The sequence below is a fragment of the Pseudophryne corroboree genome, chromosome 1 (assembly GCF_028390025.1).
Source record: "Pseudophryne corroboree isolate aPseCor3 chromosome 1, aPseCor3.hap2, whole genome shotgun sequence".
In the NCBI taxonomy this organism is placed as follows: domain Eukaryota; kingdom Metazoa; phylum Chordata; class Amphibia; order Anura; family Myobatrachidae; genus Pseudophryne; species Pseudophryne corroboree.
Window position 1 is genome coordinate 54396720 of NC_086444.1, and position 22595 is coordinate 54419314.

At 45.8% G+C, this 22595-nt stretch overlaps 1 protein-coding gene across 7 annotated transcripts in view; it reads right to left on the bottom strand.

Moving 5' to 3' along the window:
* The window catches only part of WDR7 (WD repeat domain 7), a 799383-nt gene that overhangs the window by 728529 nt on the left and 48259 nt on the right, over positions 1-22595 (bottom strand). For all 7 annotated transcript variants that reach the window (XM_063959708.1, XM_063959725.1, XM_063959718.1 and 4 more), the window contains exons 2-6: positions 20069-20236; positions 17566-17672; positions 3608-3686; positions 3063-3237; positions 2661-2737 (exon numbers count right to left, since the gene is read on the bottom strand). In XM_063959708.1, coding sequence (XP_063815778.1) covers positions 2661-2737; positions 3063-3237; positions 3608-3686; positions 17566-17672; positions 20069-20227 — 597 coding nt within the window. In that variant the 5' untranslated portion in view covers positions 20228-20236. The remainder of the gene's footprint in view (positions 1-2660; positions 2738-3062; positions 3238-3607; positions 3687-17565; positions 17673-20068; positions 20237-22595) is intronic.

The window sequence follows — 22595 nt, forward strand, 5'->3', positions numbered from 1 at the left end:
ATGTGAAATTGAATAAGATGGTTCTAGGAAGTTGTATTGGAATGTGGATTATAATTAGTTGGATTGGAATGTGGAATATAATTAGTTGGTTTGAAGAAGATGGCTGCTGCTGGGTGTTTTCTCCTCCCCCTTTGAACCATGTGTTGCAGTCTTTGGAATCATGGGAGTTTTCCCAAAATGGAGTCTAGCTTCTGTCCCATGCGGTACCATTGTGTTGTTGCTGGGTGTTGTGTATATAGGGACAGCCAGTATGGGTAAGCTCAAGTATTCTCTCCACAAAGATTCTCAGCATTGACTAACTGCGCAGCGATTGTTTCTCACATGTGTAGGTTTCTCTGCAACCATATTGTCTCTTATTTAATGTTATAAGTCATTCTCTCTCTCCTTCCCCTTAAAAGTACTTGTGCCTTTTATTGTATTTTATGTGTAGAAATTCGGTTAGGTATTCTATGTTATTTTGGTAGTGTATAACTTGTATTTGTTTATTCTTTTGCAATAGAACGTTCATTTAAGGTGTTAGATCCTAAGACCGGTATTTGATTGATTATTATATTGCACAAAGGTTCTCAGAGCGTCATAGTCGCTCATACAGCTTTTAAGCTAACAAGGTTACACTGCATTACATCTACACATTATCACTGCACAAATGTTTACAGTATAAGTACATTCCTTAAGGTATAGTTAAGGGCGTACCCTTGCGGTAACTTTTGCGCCAATTGCGTACTGTGTCTCTTAACCTTTTAAAGTGTTTTAAATAGGATAAACATATAGGCTTTGTCAGTGCCTAACATCTTAAAAAAACAATAAAACCAGAAAAGCTCTAAGAACTCCACTAGCTGTCACCGGCTCCTCCGGGCACATTTTCTAAACTGAGTCTGGTAGGAGGGGCATAGAGGGAGGAGCCAGCCCACACTATCAAAGTCTTAAAGTGCCCATAGCTAATGGTGGACCCGTCTATACCCCATGGTACTAATATAGACCCCAGCATCCTCTAGGACGTAAGAGAAATTCAGTTGGAATCAAACACACAAAGACCCCAAGAAGAGATGAGCAAAACCGTATCACAGACTAACAGGGCACTGCACCGGCTCTATAGCCTTTACAATTCCGCACTGTATCGGTGGTGGGAATACATGGCACTGTACTGTGGTTATTACAGGACAGGGGACACAAAGCCAAATGCCACAGATTAGATTTCAAAACGCTGGCAAATATTCCAAAGAACAGTACTGCAAAGCTTCACTTACCTAGAAACATTAACAAAACTTAACGCAACACTAGTTCATATACTACAACCACACAGATCTCAGCTTATTTGTGAACAGCAGCAATCAAAGAGAACTATACATTCCAGCATGCCCTGCCATGATTTTGCTGTTATGTGCTAAACTTGTGGCAGGACATGTTGGAATGTGTCGTTCTAGAGCAGCTTGAATGACAGGGCTATAGATCTAATTCCCAATGTCGCCCAATTGCCAATTCTATAATAACAGAATGTAACCTTCCCAGCAGCATCCGACTCCGCTGTGCATCTGCTAAGCCCATCCGGGTGGCTCGGCGTTCTGGGATACATACCCTGCACTCTGTCACATACCAGTAAGCTCTGGCCACTGAGCAACATGATCCGCCCAACTGGACAAAGCAGTGAATAGAGAAAAGATGTGGTGCAACTGAATGGGAACTCGGAAAGGTCAGCGTCCCATGTTAGCTCTGGTGAGCAATAAGGAATATTGCATGAACAATTTGTGTAAAGGGCCCTACACACTATGTGATCCGCCGCCGAGCTGCCCGACGGCGGATACGGCCGACAGGCGACCCGGCGCGGGGGGGGGGGGGGGGGGGGGGGGCAGTGACAGGGGAGTGAAGTTTCTTCACTTCCCCCGTCACCCGGCTCCATAGCTGTGCAGGCAAATATGGACGAGATTGTCCACATTGGCCTGCATGCACAAGCGACGGGGCACCAGCGATAAACGAGCGCGGGGCCGCGCATCGTTCATCGCTGGTGCCTCCGCACTGAAAGATATGAACGGTATCTCCTTCATTAATGAACGAGATCGTTCATATCTTTCAGTAATATCGCCCAGTGTGTAGGGCCTATAACTATTTACATTCACAGATTCGGTAATACAGGTTGAGTATCCCATATCCAAATATTCCGAAATACGGACTTTTTTTTAGTGAGAGTGAGATAGTGAAATCTTTGTTTTCTGATGGCTCAATGTACACAAACTTTGTTTAATACACAAAGTTATAAAAAATATTGTATTAAATTACCTTCAGGCTGTGTGTATAAGGTGTATATGAAACATAAATGAATTGTGTGAATGTAGACACACTTTGTTTAATGCACAAAGTTATTGAAAATATTGGCTAAAAATAACTTCAGGCTGTGTGTATAAGGTGTGCATGTAACATGAATGCATTATGTGCTTAGATTTAGGTCCCATCACCATGATATCTCATTATGGGATGCAATTATTCCAAAATACGGAAAAATCCGATATCCAAATACCCTCTGGTCCCAAGCATTTTGGATAAGGGATACTCAACCTGTACTGCGATTTGCCAGGGCATGCTGGAAATTATAGTTCCGTAATATTCTTAGGTTATCAGGACAGGAGTAGAAGACATATACCAGGTAGCAGATACCCATCACTTACCTGCATGCGGTGAACCTCCGCTGTGATGATCCAGACCTTCAGGATTCCAGTGACCGAAACCGCTACAACTGTATCTTCTGTGATACAAACAAATAAAAAGGAAAAAAAACAAAAAAAAAACAAGTATGTTAACTGAAGCCGACAAATAAGCATCAATTAGTCTTAACGCCAGTTTTAATCAGGTTCTAAACATTTTTTTTTTTAAATTACCATAACTACAATTTCTTAGGAGGCATAATAGTCCTTTATAAAAAAACAAAAAATTCTAATAAAATGACAAAAAAAAAAAAAAAAAGATTATTTGAAAACAATAACTTGTAAAACGGTTCCCAATCTGCACAGGAAAGCTTTAGCCGCCCCCACCGTGAACAGCGCATGCAGCAGAAAGCCTGCTTGAGTTACCCTGTGTTCTGTGGGAGCGGATGATGCTCATCGAGCTGATCCAGTCTGGAGAGATCTTTGATACAAGAGTGTAGAGAACATCCAGGCTGCTGGCGTCCACAACTAGGACTTCTGGGTAGTGGCCATGGCACAGTAACCGCCCCTCTCGCTGCGTTCCAACAGAGAACTGGTAGAACTGAGAAAAGGAATAAAAGCCTTACATCGCACGTTAGCACTAACCCGATATTAGCAATAATCCCAGATAAACACTAAGGGGGGGTTTACAATTGTTGGAAAAGTCAGTTGGGTGCCTGTTTCTTTCCTATATAATAGACAGGAAATAAAACAGACACCCAACCGACTTTTCAAACAATTGAATTCCCCCCTTAGACAATGCCATTTGCTGAGAATAGACTAATTCGGGGTTAGGTTATGTTACATCAACGTTACACCATTTGCATCAAGTTATGAACCCAAATTATTTATTCAACAGTTGCATGTGGATGGCTTTCATTTCCTATACCAAAACAGCAACATGTATGTATATGAAGTTGTTTTACACCCACCTGTATACCGGTATGCGTACAAGCTAATTTGGTAAACTCTACACATCTTCCATCGTTCACATCCCAAAGACACATCTCACTGGAATGAGAAAAGGAAGCGTCAATGAGCGCTCAGCCAATGCACGATCCATAAAGATCAGGGGTACACAGAAAGGGAAAGCTGTTCCGTATAACTATTGGGGTGCACTTATGGAACTAAAAAAATAAATTAAAAAAAAAACACTCCCAAATATATAAAAATGCTGTATGACCATAAATAGAGGAATGTATAAAAACCTTCATGTTGCGGGACTGTACCTGGGTATATAAAGGCCCTATTTTCTGCCCTATAATACTTCTACCTAATAATAGAGCCCTCCCATAAACCTTATTATGTGTGATCATTCTCTCACACAGTAGGACAAGGACCTAGTGTAGGGGAGAGGCCTAATGTCGTTGAGCTGGTGTGAAAGAAAAAGAAAGAAAAAATAAGAATTTACTTACCGATAATTCTATTTCTCGTAGTCCGTAGTGGATGCTGGGGACTCCGTCAGGACCATGGGGTTTAGCGGCTCCGCAGGAGACAGGGCACAATAATAAAAGCTTTTAGGATCAGGTGGTGTGCACTGGCTCCTCCCCCTATGACCCTCCTCCAAGCCTCAGTTAGGATACTGTGCCCGGACGAGCGTGCATAATAAGGAAGGATATTGAATCCCGGGTAAGACTCATACCAGCCACACCAATCACACCGTACAACCTGTGATCTGAACCCAGTTAACAGTATGATAACAACGAAGGAGCCTCTGAAAAGATGGCTCACAACAAGAATAACCCGATTTTTGTAACAATAACTATGTACAAGTATTGCAGACAATCCGCACTTGGGATGGGCGCCCAGCATCCACTACGGACTACGAGAAATAGAATTATCGGTAAGTAAATTCTTATTTTCTCTAACGTCCTAAGTGGATGCTGGGGACTCCGTCAGGACCATGGGGATTATACCAAAGCTCCCAAACGGGCGGGAGAGTGCGGATGACTCTGCAGCACCGAATGAGAGAACTCCAGGTCCTCCTCAGTCAGGGTGTGCCCCTGACCAAGTAGCAGCTCGGCAAAGTTGTAAAGCCAAGACCCCTCGGGCAGCCGCCCAAGATGAGCCCACTTCCTTGTGGAATGGGCTTTTACTGATTTTGGCTGTGGCAAGCCTGCCACAGAATGTGCAAGCTGAATTGTACTACAAATCCAGCGAGCAATCGTCTGCTTAGAAGCAGGAACACCCATCTTGTTCGGTGCATACAGGCTAAACAGCGAGTCAGATTTTCTGACTCCAGTCGTCCTGGAAACATATATTTTCAGGGCCCTGACAACGTCAAGTAACTTGGAGTCCTCCAAGTCCCTAGTAGCCGCAGGTACCACAATAGGTTGGTTCATGTGAAAAACAGAAAACACCTTAAGGAGAAATCGAGGACGAGTCCTCAATTCTGCCCTGTCAGAATGAAAAATTAAGTAAGGGCTTTTATATGATAAAGCCGCCCATTCTGACACACGCCTGGCTGAAGCCAGGGCTAATAGAATCTTCACCTTCCATGTGAAATATTTTAATTCCACAGTGGTGAGTGGATCAAACCAATGTGACTTTAGGAAACTCAAAACAACATTGAGATCCCAAGGTGCCACTGGGGGCACAAAAGGAGGCTGTATATGCAGTACCCATTTTACAAACGTCTGAACTTCAGGCACTGAAGCCAGTTCTTTCTGGAAGAAATTCGACAGGGTCGAAATTTGAACCTTAATGGACCCTAATTTTAGGCCCATAGACAGTCCTGTTTTCAGGAAATGTAGGAAACGACCCAGTTGGAATTCCTCTGTAGGGACCTTCTTGGCCTCACACCACGCAACATATTTTCGCCAAATGCGGTGAAAATGTTTTGCGGTTACATCCTTCCTGGCTTCGACCAGGGTAGGGATGACTTCATCTGGAATGCCCTTTCAGGATCCGGCGTTCAACTGCCATGCCGTCAAACGCAGCCGTGGTAAGTCTTGGAACAGACAAGGCCCCTGCTGGAGCAGGTCCTTTCTTAAAGGTAGAGGCCACGGTTCTTCCGTGAGCATCTCTTGAAGTTCCGGGTACCAAGTCCTTCTTGACCCATCCGGAACCACGAGTATCGTTCTTACTCATCTCCTTCTTATGATTCTCAGTACTTTTGGTATGAGATGCATAGGAGGGAACACATACCCTGACTGGTACACCCACAGTGTTACCAGAGCGTCCACCGCTATTGCCTGAGGGTCCCTTGACCTGGCGCAATATTTGTCTAGTTTTTTGTTCAGGCGGGACGCCATCATGTCCACCTTTGGTTTTTCCCAACGGTTTACAATCATGTGGAAGACTTCCCGCTGAAGTCCCCACTCTCCCGGGTGGAGGTTATGCCTGCTGAGGAAGTCTGCTTCCCAGTTTTCCACTCCCGGAATTAACACTGCTGAGAGTGTTATCACATGATTTTTCGCCCAGCGAAGAATCCTTGCAGTTTCTGCCATTTCCCTCCTGCTTCATGTGCCGCCCTGTCTGTTTACGTGGGCGACTGCCGTGATGTTGTCCCACTGGATCAATACCGGCTGACCTTGAAGCAGAGGTCTTGCTAAGCTTAGAGCCTTGTAAATTGCCCTTAGCTCCAGTATATTTATGTGGAGAGAAGTCTCCAGACTTGATCACACTCCCTGGAAATTTTTTCCTTGTGTGACTGCTCCCCAGCCACTCAGGCTGGCATCCGTGGTCACCAGGACCCAGTCCTGAATGTCGAATCTGCGGCCCTTTCATAGATGAGCACTCTGCAGCCACCGCAGAAGAAAACACCCTTGTCCTTGGAGACAGGGTTATCCGCTGATGCATCTGAAGATGCGATCCGGACCATTTTCCCAGCAGATTCCACTGAAAGGTTCTTGCGTGAAATCTACCGAATGGGATCGCTTTGTAAGAAACCACCATTTTTCACAGGACCCTTGTGCAATGATGCACTGATACTTTTCCTGGTTTTAGGAGGTTCCTGACTAGCTCGGATAACTCCCTGGCCTTCTTCTCCGGGAGAAAACATCCTTTTCTGGACTGTGTCCAGAATCATTCCTAGGAACATTAGACGTGTCGTCGGAAAAAGCTGCGATTTTGGAATATTTAGAATCCACTCGTGCTGTCGTAGAACTACTTGAGATAGTGCTACTCCGACTGCCAACTGTTCTCTGGACCTTGCCCTTATCAGGAAAGCGTCCATATTTCTTTTAGGAAGAATCATCATTTCGGCCATTACCATGGTAAAGACCCGGGGTGCCGTGGACAATCCAAACGGCAGCTTCTGAACTGATAGTGACAGTTCTGTACCACGAACCTGAGGTACCCTTGGTGAGAAGGGCAAAATTTGGACATGTAGGTAAGCGTCCCTGATATCCAGTGACACCATATCGTCCTGGTTCGCTATCACTGCTCTGAGTGACTCCATCTTGATTTGAACCCTTGTATGTAATTGTTCAAATCTTTTAGATCTCACCGAGCCGTTTGGCTTCAGTACCACAATATAGTGTGGAATAATACCCCTTCCCTTGTTGTAGGAGGGGTACTTTGATTATCACCTGCTGGGAATACAGCCTGTGAATTTTTTCCCAATACTGCCTCCCTGTCGGAGGGAGACGTTGGTAAAGCAGACTTCAGGAACTTGTGAGGGGAAGACGTCTCGAATTTCCAATGTACACCTGGGATACTACGTGTAGGATCCAGGAGTCCACTTGCGAGTGAGCCCACTGCGTGCTGAAACTCTTGAGATGACCCCCCACCGCACCTGAGTCCGCTTGTATGGCCCCAGCGTCATGCTGCGGACTTGTCAGAAGCTGTGGAGGACTTCTGTTCCTGGGAATGGGCTGCCTGCTGCAGTCTTCTTCCCTTTCCTCTAACCCTGGGCAGATATGACTGGCCTTTTGCCCGCCTGCCTTTAAGGGTACGAAAGGACTGAGACTGAAAAGACTGTGTCCTTTTCTGCTGAGATGTGACTTGGGGTAACAAAAGTGGATTTTCCAGCTGTTGCCATGGCCACCAGGTCCGATGGACCGCCCCTTTATACGGCAATACTTCCATGTGCCGTCTGGAATCTGCATCACCTGACCACTGTCGTGTCTATAAACATCGTCTGGCAGATATGGACATCACATCTACTCTTGATGCCAGAATGCAAATATCCCTCTGCGCATCTCGCATATATAGAAATGCATCCTTAAAATGCTCTATAGTCAATAAAATATTGTTCCTGTCAAGGGTATCAATATTTTCAGTCAGGAAATCCGACCAAGCCCCCCCAGCGCTGCACATCCAGGCTGAGGCGATTGCTGGTCGTAGTATAACACCAGTATGTGTGTATATACTTTTTAGGATATTTTTCAGCTTCCTATCAGCTGGCTCTTTGAGGGCGGCCGTATCTGGAGACGGTAACGCCTCTTGTTTTTATAAGCGTGTGAGCGCCTTATCCACCCTAAGGTGTGTTTCCCAACTCGCCCTCACTTCTGGCGGGAAAGGGTATACCTCCAATAATTTTCTATCGGAGGAAACCCACGTATCATCACACACTTTAATTTATCTGATTCAGGAAAAACTACAAGTAGATTATTCCCACCCTACATAATACCCTTATTTGTGGTACTTGTAGTATCAGAAATATGTAACACCTCCTTCATTGCCCTTAACATGTAACGTGTGGCCCTAAAGGAAAATACGTTTGTTTCTTCACCGTCGACACTGGAGTCAGTGTCCGTGTCTGTGTCGACCAACTGAGGTAAATGGGCGTTTTTACAAGCCCCTGACGGTGTCTGAGACGCCTGGACAGGTACTAATTTGTTTGCCGGCCGTCTCATGTCGTCAACCGACCTTGCATCGTGTTGACATTATCACGTAATTCCTAAATAAGCCATCTATTCCGGTGTCGACTCCCTAGAGAGTGACATCACCAATACAGGCAATTTGCTCCGCCTCCTCACCAACATCGTCCTCCTACATGTCGACACACACGTACCGACACATAGCACACACACAGGGAATGCTCTGATAGAGGACAGGACCCCACTAGCCCTTTGGGGAGACAGAGGGAGAGTTTGCCAGCACACACCAAAAACGCTATAATTATACAGGGACAACCCCTTATACAAGTGTTTTCCCTTATAGCATTTTCACATATGTAATCATATCGCCAAATAAGTGCCCCCCCTCTCTGTTTTAACCCTGTTTCTGTAGTGCAGTGCAGGGGAGAGCCTGGGAGCCTTCCTCACAGCAGAGCTGAGCAGGAAAATGGCGCCGTGTGCTGAGGAGAATAGGCCCCGCCCCCTAAAACGGCAGGCTCTTCTCCCGGAGTTTGTGAGATCTGGCAGGGGTTAAATACATCCATATAGCCTCAAGGGCTATATGTGATGTATTTTAGCCATAAAAAAGGTATAATACATTGCTGCCCAGGGCGCCCCCCCCAGCGCCCTGCACCCTCAGTGACCGCTGGTATGAAGTGTGCTGACAACAATGGCGCACAGCTGCAGTGCTGTGCGCTACCTTATGAAGACTGAAAGTCTTCTGCCGCCTGTTTCTGGACCTCTGGACCTCTTCAACTTCGGCATCTGCAAGGGGGGTCGGCGGCACGGCTCCGGGACGAACCCCAGGGTGAGACCTGTGTTCCGACTCCCTCTGGAGCTAATGGTGTCCAGTAGCCTAAGAAGCAAATCCATCCTGCACGCAGGTGAGTTTACTTCTCTCCCCTAAGTCCCTCGTAGCAGTGAGCCTGTTGCCAGCAGGACTCACTGAAAATAAAAAACCTAACTTAAACTTTTATTCTAAGCAGCTCAGGAGAGCCACCTAGATTGCACCCTTCTCGGCCGGGCACAAAAATCTAACTGAGGCTTGGAGGAGGGTCATAGGGGGAGGAGCCAGTGCACACCACCTGATCCTAAAAGCTTTTATTATTGTGCCCTGTCTCCTGCGGAGCCGCTAAACCCATGGTCCTGACGGAGTCCCCAGCATCCACTTAGGACGTTAGAGAAAAAGTGTCTGAGATAGCACAGAAAGCATTTTTTTTTTTTTAAATCGCTGTCTTGAGCGCCAATCACCTTAGAGAAATGTTGCGCCAATATGCCCAGGACCCTTTTAGCAGAACACAAAGTGTAACTGTAACATGAGAACGGTGCCCTAGCAAGCTCCATTACTGAAAAAAAAACATTTCTGCAGCGGGGTACACTGGGATTCCACAGGGAATACATCAGGGGCGTAGAGTTGGATCTTGATCCGAGGCACCAACAGGCCAAAGCTTTGACTGTTCCCAGGATGCATTGCACCGCCTCCTCTATAACCCCACCTCCAGGCACTGGAGCTCAGTTTGGAAGTTGGTGCCTGCAGAGCAGGTCACTAACAGGGGGGGCTGCGCTAGGCAGCCCTGAAAAGAGCTTTTAAAGACTTCAAGGGCCGCAGCACTTTCTATGTCATTCTGACATACTGTGCTGCGGCTCTATTACCTCCCCAGCAGCGCTGCATACTCCCACGGCTGGGTTCCCGGGGAGGCGTACTGGTCATCATGGACACCACCACTGACGTTCTCCAGGATCGCGTGGCTGCACGTCAGGGAGAAGGTAAGAGGGTCTTCCAGGTGGGACCCGCCGGTAAGTCGCGGTCCCAGGAGAAGGACCGTGCCGCTGGCATGTACACTGTACTGCACAGGGACCCCACTATACCCACCAGGGCAGGGAGCACAGGTCAGATTTACAAAAATCCGTTTCACATAGGCTCATTAGTACCCGGTGGTGAGGACCAGCATAGGGGATAAGGCGCTGACCTGTAGCCCCTCCCCCAGTTTCGGGCGCCATGTACTGCTGGTGTTCCCGCCCTGGAGCTGCATTTCTCTCTCCCTCACTCCCTGACAGAGATTTTGGCGCCATCTTCAGTAGTAGCTGGGCTGATCTCCGGGACTGCTGGGCACTGTCTCCTCTGTAAAGCCGCCTGTCTCATCAGCGCTGTGCATTTACAGACACTTAAGTATTCTACATGTCATTTTAGACAGTGTTAGTTAAGAACAAGTGCACTGCTACCTGAATATTTAGTACAAGTATTCTGTGATATACATCCAGTAGTTACTGTGCATGGTTATATCTATATGTACAGTAGGTTTACTAGTCCAGTGCAGTTTTATTGTTTATCTGTAATAACTCCTGCATTATACCTGTGACTGAGTGTGCCTGTAGCTGCTGTGTGGATTTCATTCTCGTGCATCACACTACTCGCTATCACTAATTATATATATATATATATATATATATATATATATATATATATATATATATATATATATACACACATATATATATACACAGGTTGAGTCTCCCTTATCCAAAATGCTCGGGACCACAGAGGTATTTTGGATATCGTATTTTTCCGTATTTTGGAATAATTGCATACCATAATGAGATATCATGGTGATGGGACCTAAATCTAAGCACAGAATGCATTTATGTTTCATATACACCTTATGCACACAGCCTGATGGTCATTTTAGCCAATATTTTTTATAACTTTGTACATTAAACAAAGTGTGTGTACATTCACACAAATAATTTATGTTTCATATACAACTTACACACAGCCTGGAGGTCATTTAATACAATATTTTTAATAACTTTGGGTATTAAACAAAGTTTGTGTACATTAAGTCATCAAAAAACAAAGGTTTCACTATCTCACTCAAAAAAGTCCGTATTTCGGAATATTTGGATATGGGATACTCAACCTGTATATATATATATATATATATATATATATATATACATATATATATATATATATATATATATATATATATATATATATATATATATATATATATATATATATACATACATACATACATACATACATACATACATACATACATACATACATACATATATAAAAAAAATAGAGAATGTGCAAGCGCCACAAGTGTTACAGATACACCCGACTAAAAAACACTCCCAATAACTTTGGGCGCCTGTCGTCCCTTAAGTACGCAGTAGTGGTGAGTTACTGTTGTAATTGTTTATGGGCAAAATGGTATAAGGGTACTGGCGACCACTGGTGTAAAAAATGTTTCAAACCAAGTATATAATAAAATAAAATATACAAATTTATTTGGTATAGATAAAATACAATTAGTATGAAGGTAAAAATTTAAAAATAGAGGGGGGAGGGGTTGTGTTTTATTAAAAACACACACACAAGGTTCTAAGACCAAGAATTTTCGCATAAAAATAATAGTAAAAATAATAATAATAATTAACTAACAATGTTCTAAAATCAGAATAAATTAGAATAAAGGAGAGTCTTAACTTATAGGTAGAGGGTCACAGAGGTAGAGTCCAACGCGTTTCGTCCTAATGACTTCTTCAAGGGGTCCCCTTGAAGAAGTCATCAGGACGAAACGCGTTGGACTCTATTTTTACCTTCATACTAATTGTATTTTATCTGTACCAAATAAATTTGTATATTTTATTTTATTATATACTTGGTTTGAAACATTTTTTACACAAGTATATACCTTATACCATTTTGCCCATATATATATATATATATATATATATATATATATATATATATATACACATACACACACACACACACATGTATATCTCTACACAGTTTTTACTGTGTATTTCAGTCACCTCATACCGCTTAAATCCTCTGTTTGTGTCCTGTATTTCTGTCTTTCTGTCACATAACACGGGGTTATTTGAAGGTAATGTCTGGCTATGTTGTACTGTTAAGCCCTATGGCTACATTCCCTATAATGTCTGCCACATAGGGCGGGAAATCAAACGTCAGAAGGTTGCTAAAGTAATCTTACCACATTCTGACCATTTAAATTGACATACATCAAGAATCCTGGGCGTCTCCAGGAAAGAAATTTTCCCTGTCTAAAAAGATGCTAGCTCGTTATCCTATCTCTGCGGAGTTGAATAACAAGTGGGAAACTCCACCACCGGTGGACTCTCATGTCGCCCGTCTCATGGTGTCATCTACTCTGCCTGTCACCACACTGAAGGAAGCGACAGATAAACGTGTGGAGGGTTGCCTGAAGTCTATATACTCCCTTACAGGTGCTGCACATAGACCCACTATGGCTGCCTCCTGGGCTGCGAAAGGCATTGAAGCATGGGTTCAGGCAATTCAAAATGAGCTGCCTCAGGATTTTTCTGACACTGCCAGACAATATCCGTTTTATTTTACCACAGCCTCCCACTATATTCAGGAGGCGGCCTCTGAGGCAGGTGTTATGGTGGCCAAGGCGTCTACTACGTCTATCCTGGCTCGCCGAATTCTATGGTTAAGGTCCTGGAAGGTTGATCTGGACTCCAAAAAAAGACCTTGGAGGTGCTCCCTTTTAATGGAGACATCCGATTTGGGGAGGATCTGAACAAGATTGTGACTGACTTGGCTACTGCTAAGACTGCGTTTCTCCCACCTACTAATCCTTCTGCTCCTAAGGCTAAGAGTACCACTTTCCATTCCTGTCGACCTCCAGGCAATGCAAAAGGTCAGGCGCACGCTAAGCAATCCTGGGCCGCCCGTCAGCCTGCTTCCAAACAAGACAAGCCTGATGCATGACGGGGCGGGCCTTCCCCTGGGGACCCCAGGGTGGGAGGCAGACTTCTGCAGTTGGCCCAGGCCTGGTTAAAGACCACTTCGGACGCCTGGGTGCGGGAAGTTGTCTCTCACGGGTAACGCAATCTCTTTCAAGAGGCGTCCCCCTCGCCAGTTCTGCTCAACGGTTATCCCTTCGGATCCGTTGAAAGCGCAAGCCCTACACTTGGTTGTGTAATCCCTCCTGGATACAGGAGATAGTGCCTGTGCCTCTGTTTCAGAGAGGCAGGGGATACTATTCGACCCGGTTTCTAGTCCCGAAACCAAATGGGTCCTTCCAGCCTATACTCAACCTCAAATCATTGAACAAATTTGTGAGTCTGTCCAAATTCCGTATAGAAGCTCTGCGCTCTATTGTACTGGCCATGGAATCCGAGGACTATATGGTATCCCTGGACAGTCCGGATGCTTACCTGCATATACCTATTGCCATATCGCATCAGCAATATCTGCGGTTTGCTACATTATCAATTCCAGGCTCTGCCATTTGGACTGGCCATGGCCCCTCAGATATTCACTAAGGTCATGGCCGTAATGACGGATATTCTCCGCCATCAGGGAATCAGGATCCTGCCATATCTGGACGACTTGCTGATCCTGGCGAGCTCCCAATATGTTCTCCTCTGTCATCTGGAACGGACGGTCCAATTCCTACAAGCCCACGGGTGTCTCATCAACTGGACAAAGTCCTCACTGGTCCCTGCTCGGAGCATGGTGCACCTGGGGGCACTGCTGGACACACACAGTCAGAGATTGTTTCTGTCTCCAGAGAAAGTCCTGAAAATTCAGGACAAGGTCAGATACTTCCTCTCTCGCCCAAGAGTATCGATACACTCGGCGATGTAAATACTAGGCCTCATGGTATCGGCTTTCGACATGGTAAAGTACGCTCAATTTCATTCCCGCCCTCTGCAAGTGGGACGGCCTGCCTCATCGGATCAGGTCTCAAATGATTTCCTTGACTTCCGAAGGTTCGTCTGTCACTGAGCTGGTGGCTACAGGACCAACAGTTGAGCAGGGGCCGTCCCTTCTGCATCTCCAACTGGGTCCTCCTGACAACGGACGCCAGTCTGCGAGGTTGGGGAGCGGTGTTGAAGCAACACTCTCTCCAGGATCGGTGGACCAAGGAGGAGTCTCTCCTCCCGATAAATATTCTGGAATTTCGGGCAGTGTTCAATGCTTTGACTCTTGCCCTGCCTCTGGTACAGAACAGGCCTGTTCAAGTACAATCAGACAACACCACCACGGTGGCTTACAAAAATCATCAAGGTGGCACTCGAAGCCGCATGGCAATGATGGAAGTGACAAAAATCCTTTGTTGGGCGGAAAGCCATCTGCCAGCAATATCGGCAGTGTTCATTCCGGGAGTCCTCAACTGGGATGCGGATTTCCTCAGTCGTCAGGAAGTACACGCCGGAGAGTGGAGTCTTCATCCGGAAGTCTTTCAACTCCTAGTGGACAAGTGGGAGCTACCAGATGTAGACCTGATGGTGTCTCGACACAATCACAAGGTTCCGGTCTTTGAATCAAGGACAAGGGATCCTCAAGCAGCGTTCGTGGACACATTGGCAATTCCATGGAACTTTCGGCTGCTATACATGTTCCCTCCAGTGTCACTCCTGCCCTGGGTACTACGGAAGTTCAAGCAAGAAGGATGAATGCTACTTCTAGTCGCTCCAGCGTGGCCCAGACGGCATTGGTTCTCAGACCTACAGGGTCTGTCGATCGAGCGTCCTCTTCTAATTCCTCAACGCCCAGACCTCCTCGTTCAGGGCCCTTGTGTCTATCCGGACCGGGCAAGACTGGCTTTGACGGTGTGGCTCTTGAAGCACCACTCCTGAGAGCCATAGGATTCTCTGAGGCGGTCATCCAAACTATGTTAAAAGCCTGTAAACCTTCAGTTCGGATTTATTACAGGGTCTGGAATTCTTACTTCACATGGTGTGCTGGTAAGAATTATGATTCATACAATTTCAGTACTTCCAGACTTTTGGCAACAAGGCCTGGGACTTAGGCCTTCGTCTGGCCTCCCTCAAGGTTCATATTTCTGCCTTGTCGGTGTGGTTTCAGAGGAAAATTGCATCTATTCCTGATGTTCATACTTTCACTCAGGGTGTTTTACGGATTCAACCTCCCTATGTCCCTCCTGTGGCTCCATGGGATCTGTCTGTTGTTTTGAATGCCTTACAAGAGTCTCAGTTTGAACCTCTTGAGTCTGTGGACCTTAACTGCCTTATGCTTAAGGTTGTTTCTCTGTTGGCTATTGCCTCTGCTAGGAGGGTGTCGGACTTAGGCGCTTTGTCCTGTCGTCCACCCTTTCTGATTTTCCACCGTGACCGGGCAGTTCTTAGAACTCGCCTCGGTTATCTCCCTAAGGCGGTGTCATCTTTCCATCTTAACCAAGAGATTGTGGTTCCGGCTTTCATATCTTCTGGTTTGTCCTCCAAAGAGCGGTCTTTGGATGTGGTACGGGCTCTCCATATTTACGTTGAGAGAACTGCCTCTATTAAGCGGTCAGATACCCCATTTGTCCTTTTTGGTTTTCACAAACGTGGCTGGCCTGCGAATAAGCAAACCTTGGCCAGATGGATTAGAATGGTGATTGCACAAGCCTACAAGCAGGCTGGACTCCCAGCTCCTGCTGCTATCAAAGCCCATTCTACTCAGTCTGTTGGACCTTCTTGGGCGGCCCGCCGTGGCGCGTCCGCTGAACAATTGCGCAAGGCGGCTAAGTGGTCATCCGTGAACACGTTCATTAGGTTCTATGTCTTTGATACTTCCGCCTCCCAGGATGCTTCCTTTGGACGCCGGGTTCTTGTGCCCGCTACTGTGCGTCCCCTCCCATGAGGAACTGCTTTAGGACATCCCTGATGTATTCCCTGTGGAATCCCAGTGTACCCCGCTGCAGAAAAGGAGATTTCTGGTAGACTTATCATAATTAAATCTCTTTCTGCAAGGTACACTGGATTCCACAGGGCGCACTGGATCCCTGACGCACTTAGCTACTTTGGGTTTGTATGGCATTAGCCGCTGGTACCTTCTACTGTCGTGAGAATGTGGTTCTATGTGACTAACATCTGCCATCTTTTACCTGCTACTGCATTGGACTGGTTAACGAAACTGAGCTCCAGTGCCTGGAGGTTGGGTTATAGAGGAGGCAGTGCAGTGCATCTTGGGAACAGTCAAAGCTTTAGCCTGTTGGTATCTCGGATCAAGATCCAACTCTACACCCCGATGTTATTGCCTGTGGAATACCAGTGTACCTCGCAGAAAGAGATTTGACCATGGTAAGTCTACCATAAATCTCCTTTTCTGATGCAAAACACCCTTGCTAAGAGCCCCCCGTGTAGCTCATTATTGTCCATGCAATGGTCGTAATTGAACAAATACAAAAAGATTGACGTCTTGAAATGTAAAAAAGAAATAATATTTAGAATTGGAAAAAATTGTACAAAGGGAAATACGGTATCAATTTAATGTAACCATCAGATAGCAGTCCGTTACAAAATAACACATTAAGTCAAAAGAGTTTATTACTAAAGCACTAGTTACATTGAGAGCACCCACAATAAATAGATAATTTTCTTTCACTTATGGGGTACGATGCCATAGGCATTGTGCAACACTGCTCCTCCAGGAGGGAAACATTTTCCAAATGAAGAGAAGCAATAGGACACGAGGACATGCACTGAGACAGGAGGGGGGGGGATTCAGGGGAAATTTGAGGAAAAATTACTTCACAGAAAGGGTAGTGGACAAGTGGAATAGCCTCCCATCATAGGTGGTATAGGGTAAGGAAGTAGAGCAATTAAACACGCATGTGATAGACAGAAGGATATCCTTACAAACAAATAAGGATCAAATAAGGTTTGAGATAAAAAAAAATATGGTAAACAAATGGGGCAGACTAGATGGGCCAAGTGGTTCTTATCTGCCGTCACATTCTATGTTTCTACTGCTGCTACAGTACATTTACACAGAGCAGCCCAGAAGTCACAGGTCTCAAAGAAAATGAGAGAACAGTGCCACCTGCAGGCGGTTTACTATGGTCACGCTCTACACTGACAAATTAATAATTTACGTTTAGTCCATATAATTCACTAAACATGTAATTTGTAAGGAACCACACCACACCCACCCCTGCCTTCATTGTACTACAGACATTAGAATTGTCCACCTTGTGTAAAAGCCTGTAGCATTGTGTGGTTATACTGCTGATGAACTACGCACCGTAGCCTTATAATTTACAGTTGGTGGCACATGGTAAAACACAGAACCCCAGAGCCATGGGACTACTCACCCGCTTTCCGACGCGCTCACTATATACTGCCGGTCACTGGATGCACAGGCTTTGGACAGACAGGTGATGGAAGCAGTGTGGCCAAAAAGCAAGGCCCGAGGGTTGATCTGCAAGTCAAAGATAAAAACTTCAACCTAATGGAACAATCACAAGCTCTGCTCAGCCATACAAAAGAGTCTATTGCAAAAAGAATCACGTCAACTGTACGGGATCGTTCTGTGATCTCGCCGGAGGGCGGTATGTTAACCGCATACCGTCCAGATATAAGATTACAGTTATTCTGCATGTACAAAGTGATATACAAGATACAGAGTGGGGCTGCGCTGACGGCAGCCCATTGCTGCACTTGGAATCAGTGAAGCATTCTCCTGAGTACTGCTGGGACATCACGTGTTCTATAATACATAATAATAATAATTTTATTTATATAGCGCTCTTTCTCCAATAGGACTCAAGGCGCTTAACAGATACATAGCATAATATAGTACAGAAAATAATGAAGTACATTTTCATAAAATACAGAAGCATGTAGATACTAAAAGGGACATTATGGAAATGCTTGAGTAAACAGAAAAGTCTTGAGTCTACTTTTGAAGGATTCTATAGTTGGGGCCTCTCGCACTGTGCGGGGAAGTGAGTTCCATAGAGTCGGAGCCGCATGACTAAAAGCTCGACCCCCAGATGAATTACGGTAGATTCTAGGTACTGCTGAAAGTCCTTCATCTACAGATTGCAGTAATCGAGTGGGGCAGTATGGGGTCAGAAGGAGTTTCAGGTACCTTGGGCCTTGGTCATGTAATGCTTTGAAACTCAGTAAGCCAATCTTGAAGATGATTTGCCATCTTACAGGCAGCCAGTGAAGGGAGTAGAGGATAGGTGTTATGTGGCTAGAACGGGGCTGGTTGGTTAATAGCCTGGCAGCTGTGTTTTGCACCAGCTGTAAGCGTTGCAATTCTTTTGCTGGTAGACCAAGGTAGAGGGCATTACAGTAGTCTAAACGAGATGATACAAATGCATGTATGACTTTTGGCATATCATCTGAGGGAATTAAGTGCTTTAATTCTGGCTATGTTCCTCAAGTGAAAGAATGAGGATTTGATTGTGGCTGATATCTGATGTTTAAGTGTCAAGCCACCATCCAGGACAACGCAAAGATTCCGCACACGATCACTGGTCTGTAATTCTGAATCCCCGAGTGTAAGTCCAGTTGGTTGGCTATGCTGCAGTCTTGTCCTTTGATGTTGCGGTCGTATCATAAGGACCTCTGTTTTATCCGGGTTCAGTCGCAGCCAACTGGCGCTCATCCACTCCTGTAGTTCAGCTAGACAGCCATTTAGGGTTGCTATTGGGTTATCAGTGCCCGGAGCAAAGGACAAGTACAGTTGTGTATCATCTGCATAGCAGTGGTAGACCAGGCCATGGCGCCTGATTATTTCGCCCAATGGGAGCATGTATACTGCAAAAAGCATGGGGGATAGTATAGAACCTTGTGGGACACCACATGGCAATGGCACTGGTGGTGATGAGTATAATCCAGATGATACTCTCTGTGACCTGCCTGTGAGAAATGATTTGAACCAGCTTAGGACTGTGCCATCCATAGAGAAAAGACAGACTGTACGGTAATGATGACTTGGTCTACAGATGACTGCCTCTACTGTGTGTAGGCAGGACGTGCACCCTAAAACCACGGTCTACATCACCGATTAAAAATAGATATTAAAAAATGCACGGCTTCTGGTGACAGTGACATTATGAACACTGAATACAGGACACTTAAAGCTGCCCATTCGCACTGGAACAATTTAATGTGCCACTTCTGCCCATCTAAAGTCCTGGGGGGCTACTCATGTTTTGTCTCAGAGCCACCCTGGAGCAACATATAAAGATTCTGAGACATTACTGCAGGTTGCAGCCCCCAGGAGCTGGCTACAGCGAGGGTGCACATTAGTAAATATTTTACTAGTTGATCTACGGAAGGCGGGGGGGCCTGTATCTCCCCATCACCTGGATCCATAAGGCCCCTTAGTCGGGTGCTAATAGTCTCCAGGCATCCCCAGGACACAGCTAGAGAGTGGCCCCTTAACATAAGCCACCTCTGGAACCATAGTGGACAAGGATCTTCAGTCCTACATGGGCAGCAAGGCCCCTTTCTTACACAGTTTGGTCAAGACTTCCTTTGGGGAACTCCGTCTTCAACTACCCCCAGGAAGGAGCAAGTGAAAAGTTAGGTAGAGAGCTGCACTTAAGGGTTACGCCAAAATTGCCCTCCCTACCCCCCAAAACAAATGCAAGATGTAAAACATACATAAAAAAAAAAATAATAATAAAAATAAATACTAAGTGCCATGAATGAGTATATAAATATTGCCGAAGGTCCCAAGGGTTTAGTAAATGCTCTTGATCAGAGGCAGGGCTAGGGATGTTTATTTTTTGTTATATATAGATCATTAAAGATAGAATTTGTAGAACGGCGTAATAGTCCATAGATAATTATACTCACTTGCAGCTCTGCTGAGAGATCCCACAGGCAGATCTGTCCGTCGTGGCATCCTGTTATAACGGTTGCTAGATCGTCCATTACCAGCACTGTGGAGATACAGTGTGTGGGAGCCTTTCGTCCCCACAGGACAATGGGAAGGACAAGACTGTTCCCAGTCATTTTTTTCACCTAGCAGAAAAAAGAAAAAAAAGAGAGAGAAGTACCAGTGAATGCAATGTATTAAAGCACCGGTAAGTTACAGAGCAAGAGATAGACCCACAATAATACTCATAGCACAAATACTCTGTATGAGAGCAAAAATAAGAATTTACTTACCGATAATTCTATTTCTCATAGTCCGTAGTGGATGCTGGGGACTCCGAAAGGACCATGGGGAATAGCGGCTCCGCAGGAGACTGGGCACAAAAGTAAAAGCTTTAGGACTACCTGGTGTGCACTGGCTCCTCCCCCTATGACCCTCCTCCAAGCCTCAGTTAGGATACTGTGCCCGGACGAGCGTACACAATAAGGAAGGATTTTGAATCCCGGGTAAGACTCATACCAGCCACACCAATCACACTGTACAACTTGTGATTTGAACCCAGTTAACAGCATGATAACAGAGGAGCCTCTGAAAAGATGGCTCACAACAATAATAACCCGATTTTTGTAACAATAACTATGTACAAGTATTGCAGACAATCCGCACTTGGGATGGGCGCCCAGCATCCACTACGGACTATGAGAAATAGAATTATCGGTAAGTAAATTCTTATTTTCTCTAACGTCCTAGTGGATGCTGGGGACTCCGAAAGGACCATGGGGATTATACCAAAGCTCCCAAACGGGCGGGAGAGTGCGGATGACTCTGCAGCACCGAATGAGAGAACTCCAGGTCCTCCTCAGCCAGGGTATCAAATTTGTAGAATTTTGCAAACGTATTTGCCCCTGACCAAGTAGCTGCTCGGCAAAGTTGTAAAGCCGAGACCCCTCGGGCAGCCGCCCAAGATGAGCCCACTTTCCGTGTGGAATGAGCTTTTACAGATTTTGGCTGTGGCAGGCCTGCCACAGAATGTGCAAGCTGAATTGTACTACAAATCCAACGAGCAATCGTCTGCTTAGAAGCAGGAGCACCCAGCTTGTTGGGTGCATACAGGATAAACAGCAAGTCAGATTTTCTGACTCCAGCTGTCCTGGAAACATATATTTTCAGGGCCCTGACTACGTCCAGCAACTTGGAATCCTCCAAGTCCCTAGTAGCCGCAGGCACCACAACAGGCTGGTTTAAGTGAAATGCTGAAACCACCTTCGGGAGAAATTGAGGACGAGTCCTCAATTCTGCCCTGTCCGTATGAAAAATTAGGTAAGGGCTTTTATAGGATAAAGCCGCCAATTCTGATACACGCCTGGCTGAAGCCAGGGCTAACAGCATTACCACTTTCCATGTGAGATATTTTAAGTCCACAGTGGTGAGTGGTTCAAACCAATGTGATTTTAGGAATCCCAAAACTACATTGAGATCCCAAGGTGCCACTGGAGGCACAAAAGGAGGCTGTATATGCAGTACCCCCTTGACAAACGTCTGAACTTCAGGAACTGAAGCTAGTTCTTTTTGGAAGAATATTGACAGGGCCGAAATTTGAACCTTAATGGACCCTAATTTGAGGCCCATAGACAGTCCTGTTTGCAGGAAATGCAGGAATCGACCCAGTTGAAATTCCTCTGTAGGGGCCTTCCTGGCCTCACACCACGCAACATATTTACGCCAAATACGGTGATAATGTTGCACAGTTACATCCTTCCTGGCCTTGATCAGGGTAGGGATGACTTCATCTGGAATGCCTTTTTCCTTCAGAATCCGGCGTTCAACCGCCATGCCGTCAAACGCAGCCGCGGTAAGTCTTGGAACAGACATGGTCCCTGCTGTAGCAGGTCCTTTCTTAGAGGTAGAGGCCACGGGTCTTCCGTGAGCATCTCTTGAATTTCCGGGTACCAAGTCCTTCTTGGCCAATCCGGAGCCACGAGTATAGTCTTTACACCTCTCCTTCTTATGATTCTCAGTACCTTGGGTATGAGAGGCAGAGGAGGGAACACATATACTGACTGGTACACCCACGGCGTTACCAGAGCGTCCACAGCTATTGCCTGAGGGTCCCTTGACCTGGCGCAATATCTGTCCAGTTTTTTGTTGAGGCGGGACGCCATCATGTCCACTTTTGGTTTTTCCCAACGATTCACAATCATGTGGAAGACTTCTGGGTGAAGTCCCCACTCCCCCGGGTGAAGATCGTGTCTGCTGAGGAAGTCTGCTTCCCAGTTGTCCACTCCCGGAATGAACACTGCTGACAGTGCTATCACATGATTTTCCGCCCAGCGAAGAATCCTTGCAACTTCCGTCATTGCCCTCCTGCTTCTTGTGCCGCCCTGTCTGTTTACGTGGGCGACTGCCGTGATGTTGTCCGACTGGATCAACACCGGCTGACCCTGAAGCAGAGGCCTTGCCTGACTTAGGGCATTGTAAATGGCCCTTAGTTCCAGGATATTTATG